A 17,769-nucleotide genomic window follows, 5' to 3' on the forward strand; every position below is an offset into this window, starting at 1 on the left:
ACACAGTGGGCTGCAGTGCTGGAAGAGCCTTTTAAGTCGGGGAGGAAAAGCAAGTCCTTCTTCCCAGCATATCTATGTGAGGAATTTTGTCCTTGTGTGCTTTAGAAATGCAGCAAAATGAGATGGGAGCTCTGGAGACTTGAGCTTAGAGCCTGGTGGCCGCTCTGCATGACCTGCACAGAGCTGTGCTTTTGGTGGAAGGCTGCCCCTTTGTTTAGTCTCTCCATCTGAGGCAATTAGGATTAGCAGGCACATTTCATGCTCTGAAAAGTCAGAAAGGGAAAGAAAAAGGAGTTTTACAAAAGGAATTGCCTGCCAGGCACAGATTCCACTCTGTTTTTGTGCAGAGAATAAACACAGATGTGAAGGTTAAAAAGCAGACTTCCAACAGCCTTTAATGAAGGGCTTGGAAATGGTGCAAGGGGCTTAGTGACAGAGGGGAGTGGAGGCATTGCAAGGGATAGAACTGGCAGAGGGAGGAGCCCTAGTGACACTCAGCTCAGATTAGCTGCGAGTCCTTGCTAGTTCACCTTCAGAGGGATTGCATGAAATTTAAACTCTGGCAGGAGAGATGTGGCATTTTGACTTCCAGACTCACCTACTGTTTTGGGAAGCTGGAAAGGGAGGAGAGCTGTGAACATACCCTCGTATGTAGGTTCAGATAAAGGTGAAGGAAGAAAATACATGCTTCTTGGAAGTGTAAACTTCTTCTTCCAACCCTTTCCTCAGTGCTTTTTGTTAGGACTTCTTTCTGCTACAGACAAAATCATCTAAATGGCTGAAATATGCAGACATGCTTGAAACAAAACATTAGATGAAATGAAGTGCAGATTGGAATGTATTTTTAGTGCTTGAATATTTTCCCTAAAAGCCTGTGATTTAGGAAACATGTTTTACTGTTTGAATCATATGGTAATATGAGGCATGCTTTTGACACATGCTGCTGTCACATGGAAATAAAGAAATGGTCTCAAAACAAGCAACAATATCTGCAGATGCTTCTTTTAATGGCTCGGGCAGCTTGCTGACTGGGAGACTCGCACCTTGACTTCTATTACCAGCAAGGGACCCAAATGAACTGAAAGGAAAGCTTGCTTGCCCACCCACTTCTTAAGCAACTTGTGACCACTGTCTGTCAAACAGTAACAGATGTTAGTTTTTGTTTCTATAAACTTTTCCTGTCAAGCTCTTTTAATGATTTCTATTTGCAGGAAGATTTCACTTGACTCTCTAGCCTTGTAAGATTTATTTCTACCCATGTGCTTTATGGGGCACCTCCATCTCTTTAGAAATGGTATGCAGAATCAGAATTCCAGATATCACATGGTACTCAGTAAGCAAAGGAGTTTTGCTGTTTAAAATGCGTTTTCATGTGTGCTACTAGACAGTGTAAAGTAACTTAGAGTGGAACTTTTCCGTAGAAATTCTTCTCCACTGTGGCTAAAAGGTTCAGAAATGACAAACAAGAAGGACAAACACCTGAGCCCATTCAGTCCTTGTTTTTTAAGTTTTCTTAGAAGGAAAAAATTGCACTTAGAAGCTTCATTTGAGTTCTGTGAATATAAGCAACACTAAGACTTGCAAGCAACATGAGATGAGTTATACTAACTACCCTGTAAGAACAAATTTTTAAACTGCGCAAATATAGTATCCTCTACAGCAGTGAATCTACACAAGCTAAATAATTACATATCATTAGCAAGGTGCAACTGTTAATTTCAGTTGAGTTGCCAAAGTCAGTCTCACTGTGTCATTCATCCCTTCTCCTTCTCAGCAGCTACTGAGCAGTCATCTTGCTTTCCACTCGTCACTGAGCTGAGGCTTGAGTTCAACGCTCTGTTATGCCCACAATTCAGATGGTGTTCCTCATTATCTAGTTTTTGCTTGATGGCAAGACATTATGAACTTCACGGATAAAACAATTTTTTTGCACACTATTTTCTAAATCCAGGCTTTCATTGTGGCAAAGCTGTTTTTGAGGTTATCATGGGTAGTGATTTAGGAGGTTGGAATAATAGAAGTTCTTAGCAAGTTGGAGACTGGGATCATCGTGCCCTTACTTAACAGTAGCTGAGGATGTGGATGTATAGCTATAGAAAGAAACAAAATTGCTTATTCCTTACTGGTCACCGTTAGTAGGATGAGTACTTCCTAAGCAGTGATGTTTGCTTGTTTTCAGTGTTAATATTCAGAGGCTACAATAAGGTAACTTACTTGTCAGCCATGAGAGGGAAGTGCTTTTCCTCATCTGAGAAGTTTTATGTGAATATTGCTGGCTAAGCTCTTGCTGGTCCTGGAATCTCACCATTCTCTTTTATAGTTGGTTTTCCATTTTCCCAGGGAATCATGATGGCATGAGTAGGGACACATCTGTGGGGTGAACAAGAGGAAAGCAGGAATTCTCTTTCCTGAGGAGAAAATTATCTGCTTAATTGGTGAAATGCAAACAATTCAGACAAGAGGAAAATGTGTCTGAAAAGGCCCTTCACCTCTTCTAGTTTCCCTGAGGGACAGCTAGACCCCACCATCAAAAGCAGATGCTTCCCTTATGCATTTCTGTTTCAGTTGTTACATGTCAGACAGAGGGATGTCTCTAATATCAGGATGTTGAGGAGCCAGCAAGAGTGTACTGGGGATATGGAGGCTTTGGGCAGGACATTTGTTCATTTATTGTTTGTATTCTTGCAAATAAACGCGTTCATTTTTGAGGTCTGAAACTTGTAGCAGGAATATTCCCTTTTGCATGTCATGTTTGCATTATTCACGATGTGAATGAAGCCCTTGGGCACTTGTCTGAGCTCCTATTAGGGTATTCATCTTTGCTACCTCAGCCTGCTTAAATTCCCATCTCTGATAAGGCTGTGGAATTGGGCATGCTAAGTGTTGCCCCTGTTAAAAGGATATTTTGCAATAGGAATGAACATGAATGGGGAATTGCATTTCTTCTTATTTTGTACATCTGGGGTAAGGGAAAAACAATAGCCTTTTGAAGGGTTCAGCTTTCAGAGAGCATAGACCTCTCTGGGGCTTTCTCAGTTCACATCGTTGAACTACACTTAGTAATGTTCTTGTGCATCCATTCATATAATTTTGCCTACTTGCTATTTAAAACATGCTGGGAAATTGAAAAAAATGGTCTCTTCAAATGGCTGCCTCCCAAAATGAATCCTTGAAAATACCAGGTTGCTATGTGTGCTGTTTCTACAGTGTTAGCCCAGTTAAAGATAGATTGCTCTGCCACTTCGAAGGTAGTGTCTTCGTGGTTGTCTGAAATACAATATTCAATACAGTATTCAGGATTGCATGTTTTTATTGTACCCAAAGCCAGGCTGCCCTGTGGAATACTTCAGTGTTGGAGATGTGCAAGAAGCTGTCACAGCCCCAACTAATTGACTAGGATGTGTTGATCAGTGGTAACGTTTCATATGGCTTCAAATGGTTTCCAAATTGGTTGAGAGAATCTGATGTATTCTTGCAACAAAGAGCTTTGTTCTTGGTTTATCAAATAGACTGGTCCTGTGTTTCAGGCTTATTGGAGACTGGGCAGTAGTAAACCTAGGATTTGTGTGAACAAAACTCACCATCTGTGATAGATCCCTTCTGCAAGCCTTGAATAATCTCAGTATCATTAGCTACAGTTACAAATGGGCACACAAAGAGGTAATTACTTTTCGAAGGTACTCATGCTTAAAGATACAAGTACTGATCTAGGGGGAATTTTATACCAGGGTCTAATCACTTTCTCAAATTGAGTCACAAATTAGCTCAGGGACTTTTCCAACTTCCTCAAAGGCATGTGCCTTATCTTTAAGCATCTTAATAAATTTTGCTTGACTGTGAAGGAATCTGCCAGACAATAAAAACTTGAGGAAATGATCTAATTGGGGGGGGGGAGAGGGCAGAAGAAAAAAAAAAAAAAAAAAAAAAAAAAAAAAGAGGTTGAACTCCAGTTTCTGTTCATTTTATGGCAGAGAAATTTTCATCACCTGTAGATGGTCTGCATTCTTGAAACTGAAGTCTGTGCAGCTTGAATGTTAGCTCATCCTCTGAGGGTCTGATATGGCAGTAGTCTCCAAGTGTCCTGCTCTTCACCACTTCAGAAATACCTTGCAAAGTGATTTTGCAGCGCTTTTTCCCCTTTCAGTCTAAACTCTGACATGAGCTGGTATGGCTTGATTCATAAATGAGCAATAGCTGGCTGACAAAGGTTCGTTTCTCTGGCAAGATGACTTGGACCCTCTGAGAGGATTGAGACTGATGGATAAATAACTGGTACGTGTAGGTGGCCTAAAAGAAAAGGTGGTGTTTTTTCTTTTTCCTAAGCCTTTGTTAAGACTTTTTTCCCCCACTCTTTAAACTCTTCTGTCATGTGCTGAGTGGGGGTGGGTGGAGATCAGGGCGGTGGGGGGAGAAGGGGGGCTGCTGAAAGCATTTATCTTCATTTCTGCTATCATCCAGTGTTTATTATGCCGTGATAGACATACGCAGGAAAGCTGCCAATCAAACCTACATTCACTGCATTTCAATTGGCCTTCACTTTGGATTTCAGCATTTTGAAATCTACATCTCCTCTGCAGAAAAAGGTCGTTCTGTTCATGGCAATGACAAGCCCGAGACCCTCGGGTACCCATTGCAATCATTTATGATTCCATCAAACAATACAAGATCCAGGGATCAGGACAGACTGTCAAGTGCTTGGTGAGAACTGTTGCCCGTGTGAGCTGATCTGCTGCCACCCAGATTTAAGTAGCTGAACTGTGGGTTTTGCCTCAAGTTACACTAGGATGCAAGAGACATCAGTGCTTTCTTATGCTCTTACTCAGGCTGAAACCCGATTGAGGTGAAGCAGCTGAGAAGAGTCCTTGAGCTGCACAGTAAACACAAGTTCTATAACACCGATGATTTAACATCCCTGTTAATTTTTTTTCCTATGTTCTCAAGTCTGTCCTACCAACCAACAGAGAAATCAAACACAAAAGGTTAGGACAGTGTAGCTGAGTACTGAGGATTATTTTCTTTCCTAAATTAAATGTCTCAAATGTTTTAATGCCTTTAATTGTCTCTACTGTAGGACAGTGCATGCGTGCATGTGGGAGGCTTCTGGCAGGGTTTGTGAAACCATAGAAATGTTATTCCCTGTTGTTGTATGTAACTAGATATAACTTGATAATTATGGTTTTCAAATACACGATTAGTGTAAGTGGAATTAATTACTTACTAAAAACAGGTAGATCATGGAACTGCCATTAGTGTGAGGCCCTCTTGTTTGGGTTCTTTGAGAAATTGATCGAATCTTTCTGAACATACACTTTTTACTCTGTGGACCTTGTTCCCTCAAGATCCTCTTTTTGCTAAAGACTTTTGTTACCTGCAGCACTGGCATCACTTGGTGGCTTTTGCTGACTCTGGGATTTGTGCATGGCTGTCGTGTAGACAGAGAGGAGCTGCTGCTTTCCTCTAGTAGTTGTGTAGAATGTAAATACCTTAGGCAAAGCAAGGAGATGGGAGGTTGAACTGAGCACCATAACTCACCTGAAGGTTCCAAGGAGAAGGAAATCAGGACCAGAATATCTACGGGGAAAAAAAAAAATCAAAAACGTTTGCTAGCAGCTCTTTTGATGGTGCTTGTAGCTGTAGATGCAACAGTAGCATGAGCCAGATGAATTTGCTGTTTGTGGAGCACTGTGTGATGTTGCTAGGCTTCTGTGATGCAGAGGGAGTGTGAGATTGGTCTGCTAGCATATGTTATTCTCCATTTTACATGCTATTGGCTATTCCCACAGAGTTTGTTGTCATCGCAAAACAGGCGATGACCTTGTGATGCTGTTCTGTAACAAGAAGAGAAATATTCTGGAATTAGGTACCCTGAATAGCGCTGTTGTGGCTCGTCTTCACAGAGCGTTTCCTGGCCTGACCCAGTCTGTTGAGGCAGTTGTTACCAGTTGGTGATGCTAGGTACAGTTTTAGTGCAGCAGGTTCTACTGCTCAGAATTTGCATAGAACTAGTTTTTCTGTTCTCCCTCTGGTGGTTGGAAGCAATGCAACAAGAGGTGCCCTTGCGTACCAGCCACGAGCTTGTAACAAGGAGACTTTTGAAGACAAAGGAACACAAAATTTAATTGTCCTTCTTCCACTTCTGGTTGCAAAATGTAATTTCATTAATGCATTGTCTGCTTTTCCCAGCACCTATCTTTTGTTTAGAGGAGCCTTTTGTTTTGTGGGATATGGAGAACAAGGGTTTGGGCACATGTGAGAGCAAAAATCCTTGCTTCTTCCCTCCCAGCAATATGTGAGCATCTGATGGGCAGAAACAGAGGCTGAGCTGACCAGGTGTTATTCTTCCACCAGTGCTGCTGTGGCAACAGTCCTGAGCTAGTCCTTGTGGGAGAGTGAAGCCTCTGTATGCTTCCCATCAGACGGTGGAAGTGCCTCAATCCAGTCTGATGAGCCCCTGGAGGCTGTGCTTTTCCTCATGTGTGCATGAGGGTGATCTTGTTCTGTTCCCCTTTATCCAGTTCTCATAGCTTGAGCGTCTCTGAGTTCTAGGATGTGTTTGTAGTATGGGGGCTACATGCAATTGAAGGTCTTAGAGAGTAGAAATAGCAAAAGATTTTTGACTGTAGTACCATAATGGGAGAACTGTTTCCTTTTTCTACTTGTTGCCATAAGGATTGCATTTAATGCCTCTGAGCTTCTTTTACATGTATGCTTACTGAAGTTGCCAGCGGCAGTTCTTTTCTGCCTGGAGAATTAGGTTCTTTGTGCTAGTTACTGAAATATTATGCTTGGCTTTGTGCTTTAGGCTGTTGCCCAAATCCTAGGATGGCTAGCAAGGGGCTGGATCCAGTGCAGGGTAGGTTGGCAGGGTGGTAAAGGAAGGAAAACTCTGAGGCCAGCTCTGAGGTCCACCTTACGAGGCAGAACTAACTCATGTTCCGCCTATGTAAGTACAAGTAATGTACAGATTTTCTGTGTTTTCTCTGTATATATGTATTACCAAAGCCCACAGCACGCATTTGTGGTATTCTTCTGTCTCAGAGACTCCAAAAAGGAATACCTGCTTCAGGGGCGTAGGATTGGGTTCTATAGTGGGCTCTAATTTCACTGTCATTTCAGATAGAGTTGCTAATATTTTTGTTATAATCCTTACTGTGTGACATATATTGTAGGCAGCCTGAATCCTTCTATGTGAAGTTTAGTGATAGCGAGGAATATGTCTGTAAATGTGTGTGATTTGACAGGGCAACATTATTACCTTCATAGCTGTACTAGAAAATTTGGTGTCTACGAAAATACATCTTCACTAGCATTGAATTGTACTTGGACCAAATGAATCTGATTAAGATTTCTACCTTGTGAACCTGTGCAAATATTATTGCTTATCAGCCTTCTTTTCTTTCAGGAATATGTTCCAGGGAGGTTCTTTCTTATTAATTTCCTGTTTTCTGTCTCTAGTGTAGGAGACGTTGCCACTTCTGTAAATAAGGCTTATTTAAGAATCTTGAACTTTGTGTTTGATTTTAGAAAGCTCTGTGTTTTGTCACTCCAGCTTTTTTTCTGGATGATCTTTTGGAGACCAAATTGGTAATTATTTTCCTCCCTTTCGCGTAGGTGCTGTGATTGGAGATGGACAGTCAGCTGTGGCCAGCAACATTGCTAACACAACCTACCGGCTCCAGTGGTGGGACTTTACAAAGTTTGACCTGCCAGAAATCAGCAATGGTAAGCTAGAAAGGATACCAGTGCTGTCTTTTAAGTCCAGATGGAGCTACCATAAGCACTGCGATCTTTGGAAGGTAGCTATATGCTGCAGGGCTTTACTTGATTGCCTTGTTGCAGTGGGAACAGTAAAATGCTTAGCCTTTTGGGAAGGCTGACAATGACAGAATGCATTCAGAGCTGTTGCTGCTCTGTCTAGCTTGTGTATTCTTGCTGTCAGCAAATCCTTGTGTAACTGGGGCTGTATGTGAGTAATCTCATGAGAATATATAATCCTTGTTTTTTAAAAAAAAAGAAAATCTGTATCCAATCCCCTTCATTCTTTTACCAACAAGATTATAGAGGGATAACTGGCATACTATCTTTATACTTTTGCATTAGAAGCTACTAATAAACTGGGACTGCATTACTGTGGCTTAAAGTGCTGCAATGTGTTTTGATAATCAGAATCCTGGTCTGTTGCTTACCACAGTGTTGCAAGATGAGGGAAGTAGATGTAGCTTCTAGCCATTTGCCAAAGCAGTAATTTGTCCCATATTTCAGGTGGAAGCCACTTGTAGGTCAACAATAAGCAGCACTACTGGTTTGTGGCTTTTGATTTATTGTTTTGTTGTGGGGTTTTGTTTGTTTGTTTGTTTTTTCCTTCTTATTCCATTTATTGAATTAGACCCTAGTTTTACATGCATTCTGAGCTGGCATAAGCTAGCTCTTGCATTGGAAGAGACTTTGTTACACAGATGAAAGAATATTGATGCTTGTGATCAGCTGATCAAGGAATGACTTTTTGGTGCATTAGAACTAATTTGGCTAGAAGGCTATTTTTAGTCTGCAATGGAATCCTGATATAGGTTGCTGCACAGCTGCTGTAATGTTTGTGGCAGCCTGATATGAAGATAGAAGATAGGAATGTTTGTGCAGCGATTTTTAACTTGGTCCATCTCTGTGCATATTTTAAAGTTAACTACTTCTTTTCAGAGGGAACAGGGATTCTGTTTGCAGAAAGTAGCCAGGAAAAGGCCAGCTGTAACCCATCCTGTTAAAGAAGCTATTTCTTACTGTGTCATTCATACAGACAAGATATCTGGTGCCTGTCTCAATCTTTCTACATGTTTTTATGGAATGTTGTGGTGTGGCATTTATAGCCTGGTGAGAAATTAAAGCCCTGCTTTTAGATGGTGATGCTTGATGCTGTAAAGGAGAAAAGTGCTTAGTATTTTGTCTGAGAAGCATTCTGTCATGGGAAGGAGGAGGCAGTGTTATCTTGGAAGTAGAATATTTCACTGAGCTCAAATGTGCCAGTGCTATGACATGTCCTGTTAAGTTTCAAACTTTGTAGTAACAGTGTAAGGGTTTAGGCCAAGGATCAATGTACAAGGTGAAGTTTTGCCATGTGGTGGCAACACTTTCCATGATCCATCCTGAAATGAAGAGGAAGACAAGAGGAGAAAGCATCTTGCTACTGACTCAGATTCTTGGAGACTCCTCTGCAATCTTGTGAAGTATTTGAAGAGTGCTGCAGCTGCTAATAGCTTTTCTGGCCTCATCTAACTGTTCAGGAGCAGGCTGCTGTTTTTTTGAAGGGGAAAAAAAAAATGGCAAGATGTTTGTAATTTACAGAATTCTGTAGAAAATAAAGACCAACTGCTACTTAAGGCATCAATATTTATCTTCTCCCTCTCCTCTACCAAAATGCTCCCATTTTGAAATCACTTTCAGTTAGCTGGATATTGCGCTAAGGTTTCTTCTGTCATCGTGCCTTTCTTGCAGGCCACCCCCAGTCTTTCTGAATCCACACTTTGTGCTTTGTAGTACTGAAAATTGTAGAATCATTTGAGTTGTAAGGGACCTTTGAAGGCCATCTGATCCAAACCTCCTGGAGTGAACAGGGACACCTACAAGATCAGAGTGCTCAGAGGTCTGTCCAGCTTGACCTTGAATGTCACCAGGGATGGGGCATCTACCCCCTGCTAAGGCTACCTGTCTCAGTGTCTCACCAATCTTACTGTAAAAAAAACCTATTCCTTATATCCAATCTAAATCTCTTCTCTTACAGTTTGAAACCATTTCTCCTTGTCCAATCATGGCAGACTCTGCTGAAGTATCTGTCCCCTTCTTTCTTACAGTCCCCCTTTACGTACTGAAAGGCTGCTATCAGGTCTCTCTGGAGCTTTCTCTTCTCTAGGTTGTACTTCTCTTGACTTATTACCATTTGAAAATGCTTGGTTTTACTCTGCTTCTTTGTTCTTACGTGCTCAGCCTAAGTCTGGCTTTTCTAAATTTATTAGTTGTATCTCCCTTTGCCACAGTCAAGTAGGGATGTATGAATGTGGAACAGCTGGGTTAATCCTAACACAGCCATTTACCATGCTTCTAGAGGCATAGAAAAAAAGAAGCTGCAAGTTTGCCAAACCAGACAGATGTTAATGTAGCCTAGGGCTACTAATCCTTCCCTTCATAATCTGATGGTAGTGCTGCTGCTGATCTATGTTTTTAAATGCCAGGCCATTTTATATAGTAAGCATATTTCTTCAAAGAAGCTTTATCTCAATGGTCTGCTTGTTCCATTTAGTAAAATGTTGGTACAGGTGCACAAGTTAATCAAGATACTGCAAAGCTAAGTGTGTAACAGTGCAGTGGTATACTTGAAGTATTTTCAGGACTGTCTGTGACCTTGGGTACAAAGTTTTCCAAGTAAAGCATTTGACCTCAATAGCTCCTTTTTTCCATCATTTTCTGTAAATCAGAGATATGATCCTATGTGAGAGTCTGCTTACAGAGAGGGTGCTGTTGCACTTCCTGGGACGGACTTGAGCCACAAGTGGTTTGGGAGTTAAGGCAGATGAAATGATGCAGCTGAAATTTGAGATTGCCTGCCAACTCCACTTCCCATCAGAGAAACGGCTCCGTGGCTGACCTCCATCTCAGAGCAGCTCTTCTTCCTGTTATAATTAAACAAAGAGAAGGTAGTTTGGAAATAGGATGTTTTTCACTGAAATGTGAAGTGACAGCAGTGTGCATAGTGCAGCCCTGCAATCTCAGCACCCTCAGAGGCCTGGCCTGACCTTTGGCCATGCGCAAGCCCCAGCACTGGGGCAGGGACCACGCTGATGCCAAACCCAGCAAATGCTCAAAGGGCCTTGAAAGGCTGAGCAACCTGGGTCTGTTCAGCCTTGAGAGAAGATGCCTGAGAAGGAATCTGATCAATGGCTGTAAATATCTAAGATGCAGGAGGCAAAGGGACGAGGTCACACTCTTCAGTGTGCAGTAAGGGTGACAGAGCACTGTAACAGGCTGCCCAGAGAGGTTGTGGAGTCTCCTTTTCTGGAGAAATTCAAGATCTGCCTGGACGTCCACATTTGCATCCTGATCTATGGAGCCTGCTTTGGAAGGGGGGGTTGGGCTCAATGTTCTCTGGAGGCCCCTTCCAGCCCCTACAATTCTGTAGTGACACCGATGGTCCTGGGGAAATGACTCTGGAGGGACCTGGGGGATTTCAGCCTCCAGCCTGTCATTCTCTGTCAATTACAAAACAAAAAGATGCCTTCTCTCCTTTCACCAGTTCTGTTTTTAATAATGCCAAAATGAACACAACCCAGCCTTCTGCTATAACTGTTGATCATATCAGCATTGGGCTGGGGAATTTGGTAGCAGAGGCAAAGGTATCTCTGGCCACTTAGTTAATATTCTTCTGCTAGGTGCTGCTGCTGTCACTACCACAGATGCTTAAAATTGCTCACAGCTAGTAAGTCAGTATTGAATTGGTGACCACTGTAGAATACTACCTTTCCATGGGTAAAATATCTGAAGGTTTTGTCTGTTGTTTTTGTTTTTTGAATATAGTTTCTCTCACGCTACTTTTTACTTGTTACTTCCATTTCATGGAATCATAGAATCATTAAGGTGAAGATCAAGTCCAACCATCAGCATATCCCTACCATGCACACATGCAGTGCCACATCCACATGTTTCTTGAACATCTCCAGGGACAGTGACTCCACCATCTGCCTGGGCAACTGTTCCAATATCTCATTACTCTTTCTGAGAAGAAATTTTTCCCAGTATGCAACCTGAAATTCTAACCACTGTGTCTGAATTGATCTAGTTCTTCCATAATTAGTCGTAAGTCAGGAGTTTGTCTTCAGTTGTAACACTGATGGGTCTTGTGAAGGTGATTTCGTCACTACTTATTGATTTATGGTTTGATGTAGAACAACTTAAAAGAAGGAAAAAAGCTGTGAAGAAAGCATCATCTTTAGGGGTGATAAGAAGAGGATGGAAGCCTGTTCCCAACACTGTATCCTGGGCAATCTTTGGCAAACAGTGCTGTTCTGCTGGCATTTCCAGGCGTTCTCTAGCTTCATGTGGGATTATGCTGTAGGTGTGAGCAGTCCATGTTGGCACAAGAGCTTGATTAATTTGTTCTCTGATGTTTCTTTTGATCTATTCTGTCAGCTCTGTGGCTGCATTAACAACAAAAGAAAACAAGAGATGAAAGGGCAGCCTTGTTGCAAATGGTTTTCCAAAAATAGCATTTTTTTTCCCCTAAAGTCTTCTATTTTGACTTCATTTTAACAGATGGAACCTCAGCTCAAAGAAATCAAATAGTCAAATGCATCCTAAGTCATATCCCTGACTTAGGAATCTCTTAGATGCTGTTCCTTGAGGTTTTTCTGCTGACACAGTAGGTGCCTTTGGTCCTGGGTGTCTGTGCCGCCTGAGTCCTTCATCCTTTGCAAGTTACGGAAGAGCAAAGAACTGATGCCAACATGAATGAGATCTTGCAAGACTGAAATAAAGGGCACTCTTCTTCTTCCATGTGACTTGCATCTGTGATATTTTAGTTCCAGGCAAACTTTGAGGGGGAAAGATAGTTCACTTCTGGCAGAGGAGCTCACAATCTGTTTTTCTAAGAGCCCTTCAGCATATGCATTAAACCGTAAAAAGAACAAGACACACAGTCGTGTCGGACATTGTTGTGAAGAGCTCACCAAAAGACTCTGTTCAGTGTGCTGTACTGAAGGAGTAAAGGAAGGAAAGAAGAAAAGAAAAGAAAACAAAAAAGGGTAGAATATAAGTGAACCTGTGCTGTATGATAAATAGACCGTTGGTGAATTAATATTTTCAGGTTGCAGCAGATTAGAGTAGAACTCCAGAGAGACAAGTGAGAAAAGACTCTCTTAACCACTGTCTAGTTCCCTGCAAGCACATCCTATATTTCCTCTTATTCTATCTTAAAGTTAGTTAAATTCTTTATCCCTTTTACTTTTGTTGAAAAACTATAATAGAATCTTGCAATTCAGATTTTAAAAGAAATAAATCTGATTTCTAAACTTAATGGTTGCTTTTACCCACTTGCTCTCACCTGTCAGTGTTCGTTTTGAAGAGAATTATAACTAATGTTCTCTGGCACTTATGTTTTTGGAACTTTTTTGTAAATGCAATCCTATTTCCTCTCCATCTTTTTTTTTTTTTAAAGCCATAAAATAAATGCCACATTTTCCCCAGTTATCTTTTAACTATTTGCTGGACTTGGTACCATTTAGGGCTTAATCTTTCTTGAGCATGGCTGACTAAAACTGTGCTCAGTATTCTGCACTTGCTCTCAGCAGAAGCTGACTATGGTAGCTCTTGACATTTCCATGGTGAGCGTGCTCCCCACTGCACCTCAGCATTGCCATCTCTTCCACTGTCATGCCAAGTGGGTGCTACTCATTGCTATGATCACCAGAGTTGATCCTGTTTCCAACTGATGAGCTGCTAGGTAGAGCAGAATTTGAAAAACATTATCACACTCCAGAATTCTCGCATTTCACTTCTTTTATGCTTCTGTATAGTTCAGTTTTCCATTTGTGAGCTAATCATGCTCTGTTAATGAAGTTAACCAACTTTGTGAAATAATTCATCAACCAGCTGCACTCCTTGTGTCTAGCTGATTGAAAAAGATAATAAATAGGATAGGTTTTGAAATGAGTTGCTGAAGAACTCTGCAGGAATCCTCCCAGTTTGATGAAAACTACACCGGCGCAGTGAACTGTCATGTATCCTGCAGCTGGTTCATTGCATATATTACTGTAGTTCTTGTGTTGATGCCCATCTTCTCTTGTGATAACAGAGTATTTCAGTAAAGCCTGAAGGGGGAGAATTGGAAGGCACATTCTAATTCTGCATTTTTGAAATGAGGTAGTGTAGTTCTTTATCTTTATTCTGTGCTCTTTCTCTTCAACTAGCTTTAGACTGATCACTCAGGAATTTTGGACTGTCTGTTTTTTGAAGGGCCATGTGTATTTTTGGTTATTTCAGCACTGGCAGTGACTACATTATTTACCTTTTCTGTTCAGCACCTTTCTGTTTATATTAGGCTGAAAATTACTGTTTTTAGCAGCTTTGAAACTGGAAAAAAAAAAAGGCTGAGGAAATTTAGAGTACAGGTGTAGGTGGCTTAATACAGAATGTAATTAAATAGCCCGTTTCTTATCCTCGTATGTTTTTTCATTGAAATTTCTTAAATGGAGCAGTAGGATATGATACTCAACCATGCAGGAAAGCAGTTCCAAAAAGGAATGTCTTCAAGACCAGAAAAAAATAAAGTTCAGCAAACACTTTTAATCAGCAGTGCTGGAAAGGGGGGGGGTCAGTCCTGGCTCACTCCCCATCATGACTTTGTTTCCTCCTGCCGCAAGTGTCAGTTTCAGCTCCTTATCTTCTGCAATAATTATATTGGTTCCAGTAAAAAAACTGAAGTGCTTTTTGGTTAAGCTGAGGGAGTGAATATCATAATGTGTTGGTGAAGAGATGATGGCAAAAGCTTTGTTACCCTAGGAATGGTACAGGTGTGTGGTAAGATTCAGTCGCCCAAAAACTATATAAGCTGCGAATGCAAGGCATGGAAGGGAAGGGTCTGTATGAGGTCACTCAGCAGCTCACTGGCAGAGATTAAAGTAAAACTTCAGTTTTTTGGGGTGTCGTTCATTACCTTGTCTGTTTAACAGCTGCTTCACTGATTGCACAAGTATCTCATACTGGAGTAATTAAATGGTGGACTGGCTAGAGAAGTTTCTTTCCTATCTTGTTTCCTTTAGCCAAGATTGGTGTAAAAACAGCCGTCAGAAAGGAATGTCTGTATGGGGAGGAATTTTTCATTTACCTTCTGTTTACTGGCAATAAGGAAAGCTGAAACTTAGGGTTTCTGTATGAAAATGGGAAATGAATTAAGGTGTACTGTTTCTAATGTTACCACTGCTGGAGTATGTCAAAGAGTCACAGTTTGGGACTTGTTTAAACTGTGCTATCCTTTGCAAAGGGTAGTGTTGTACTCAAGAAAGGAGGGATTTGATAAAATGCAATCATTGCTGTTTCTTGACTGAAGGCTCCAGGTGAGTAGATTTCATTCTCTGGGCTCATTTTGGTGCCTTATCTCTGTTTTGGAGCAAATGTTACATTAATCAGAGTAGCAATATTTCATAAACTTTTGGAGGAAGCTATACGTCTTGAATGTCTCATGCATTTAGTGTCCTACAATCAGGTTTGAATCTTACTTTATTCTGCTGAGCTTGAATGTTTTAATCACTGTTCCTTTCTTTCTTCAGCATCCGTGAACGTGCTTGTTCAAAACTGCAAGATTTACAATGATGCTAGCTGTGATATATCTGCAGATGGGCAGCTACTGGCAGCCTTCATTCCCAGCAGCCAGCGAGGCTTTCCCGATGAAGGAATATTGGCTGTGTATTCTCTGGCACCCCATAACTTGGGCGAGATGCTTTACACAAAACGATTTGGTAAGATGCAGCAAGAAGTCAGGGTGGGTGGGGATGTAAGAAGTTACCTCAGAACTCAGCCTTCAGTGAGAAACACAATGGTCTGAACGTCAATGTCTGTCTACTGTAGTAACAGGAAATACAATATTGGCTGCCCCACTAGCCACAGACATAGCAATGCTGGGGGAAGTTTGTGATATGTCTGGATATTTAAGGTGCTGGTAGCGGGTAGTTGCTGCAAGACAATTTTTTATTTGAAGAACTTCATTGTCTTAGAGAGAGGATACTTGCAGCAGTGTCTTTACAAAATTTATACGCATGCAGGTCTCCTTATTCTTTTCTGCCTCTTACAAGAATGAGCTTTGTATGTTTTACATTATTGGAATGCTAGAATGCTAGAAGAAGAAACTGTGGGAAAGATATGTCGGGAGGGATGTCAACCTTTGAGTGAAGTAACTACTGTTCTGTTTTATAGGGCCTAATGCCATTTCTGTGAGCCTGTCTCCAATGGGCAGATATGTAATGGTGGGACTGGCTTCCCGACGTATCCTATTGCACCCTTCCACAGAACACATGGTTGCTCAAGTCTTCAGGTTGCAACAGCCCCATGGTGGAGAAACCTCTATGAGGGTGAGTATGTGTGTATTCTGTTTCTGTGAATTTTTGTCAGTGATACCATGCTGCTTTGGCTCTAGCCTGCTAGTTAGTTGTTGGTTTATGACAGCAAAATGGTAACATGCTCCAGGCTCACTGAATAATAAACATATGTAGGGATTTATCACAGAGGTATGCAAACATGACAGGAGAACATAAATCTAACAGAATTTTAAAACCTTACTGTGGTTTCAAATATGATGACAAACAAATATTCAGTGTCATATATTTGTAAGTCTAGATATCACTCAGAGTACTTAGTAGGTGTTTTCTATTTTGGGGGGTTACTATGCATCTATCTTGATCTATCTTGTGGCACTGCAGTTGGCTTTACTGTGAGGGAGTTTTTTTGGCTGAGGTTTCAAGATTATTTCTTAACATTCTTAAAGGGACTTAACTTCTAGGAGTGACCGCCAGTGGTTTCATATTAGATTTGCTTACCATGAGGCTGACCTTGTTTTTGCCAAATAGGGTGTTCATGGCTAATTATTAATGAGCTTTCTATGTATATGTAGGCCAGCTTTGGAAATGGAATTTCTTTTCTGTACTTCTGCTTTGTTGATGAGCTGTGACCCACCCTGACTATTCAGAATGTGCATAAAACTGCCTTTATTCAAACAGACACAGAGTTAAGAGACCGTGTACAGCTTGCCTCGTTCATCAGCAGAGAAAGACAGCTGCTCAGTAATAGTTTAGGATGGTAAAAGCCATGTGCAATTGAAGAAGCAGAACTAGGTAGTTTCTGAAGCTGAAATTTGGATTTGGTGGTATTTTTTTTTGCTATGTATTCAGGCATCTTGCAGGAGATAAAGAACAACTATTCAAGCCTTTTCATTTTTGGGGAGTAACATGATTATGGTGGAATTGCTTCCACAAACAGCTTTTCCCTCTCTTTTTAAAGGTCCTTCTGATTATTTTTCTTTTGGCAGAGCCATCATAATGTACAGGAATTAGACTGGACCATTTGACTAGTGGCCTGGCACTGGGGAGAGAATTTACCTCTGGCCCAGATTGCTAGATTCAACTTCATGCTCTGTAGTTACTGTCTGGGCTGCTCATTATTCAGGAAGGGTCATATCAGCTACATTTTTACATGAGCTGATTTATCAGTCAGTGTTAAAATTCATGTTTATCTTCATCACCTGCTCCACATCATGAGGCAAAGTAAGACTGATAATGAAGATATTCTTTAGTGAACCAAGTCAGCACGTTTTCAGCCCTGATTCTGAGCTACCATTCTGGTAAAGGCCTCTTATGGTAAGAGACAGACTAAAGATCATTTGTGAAAACAGCCCAATTTGGCTAGCAGGTATGGTTGGTAAAAGCTGTGTGGATATGACAGGATTACTAATTAGGTGGATTCAGTACTCCCCTCCTGGGTGTAGGTTCCCTTCAGGTATTGATAGGCTGCAATGAGGTCACCCTGTAGGCTTCTCTTCTCCAGGCTGAACAAGCCCAACTCCCTCAGCCTGTCCTCATAGGGGAGGTGCTCCAACCCCCTGATCATCTTAGTCGCCCTCCTCTGGACCCTTTCCAAAATCTCAATGTCTTTCTTGTACTGAGGGCTCCACACCTGGACACAGTACTCCAGATGGGGCCTCACAAGAGCCGAGTAGAGAGGGACGATCACCTCCCTGTCCCT

The 17,769-nt window shown here is 41.4% G+C and overlaps 1 protein-coding gene across 3 annotated transcripts in view; it reads left to right on the forward strand.

The window, feature by feature from the left end:
* The window catches only part of AMBRA1 (autophagy and beclin 1 regulator 1), a 125,271-nt gene that overhangs the window by 68,114 nt on the left and 39,388 nt on the right, over positions 1 to 17,769 (forward strand). For all 3 annotated transcript variants that reach the window (XM_042813721.1, XM_042813723.1, XM_042813724.1), the window contains 3 exons: positions 7,612 to 7,722; positions 15,306 to 15,494; positions 15,949 to 16,103. In XM_042813721.1, coding sequence (XP_042669655.1) covers positions 7,612 to 7,722; positions 15,306 to 15,494; positions 15,949 to 16,103 — 455 coding nt within the window. The remainder of the gene's footprint in view (positions 1 to 7,611; positions 7,723 to 15,305; positions 15,495 to 15,948; positions 16,104 to 17,769) is intronic.

Source organism: Centrocercus urophasianus, unplaced genomic scaffold (genome assembly GCF_019232065.1).
Source record: "Centrocercus urophasianus isolate 14NV4802_14NV808 unplaced genomic scaffold, USGS_Curo_1.0 seq_14, whole genome shotgun sequence".
In the NCBI taxonomy this organism is placed as follows: Eukaryota; Metazoa; Chordata; class Aves; order Galliformes; family Phasianidae; genus Centrocercus; species Centrocercus urophasianus.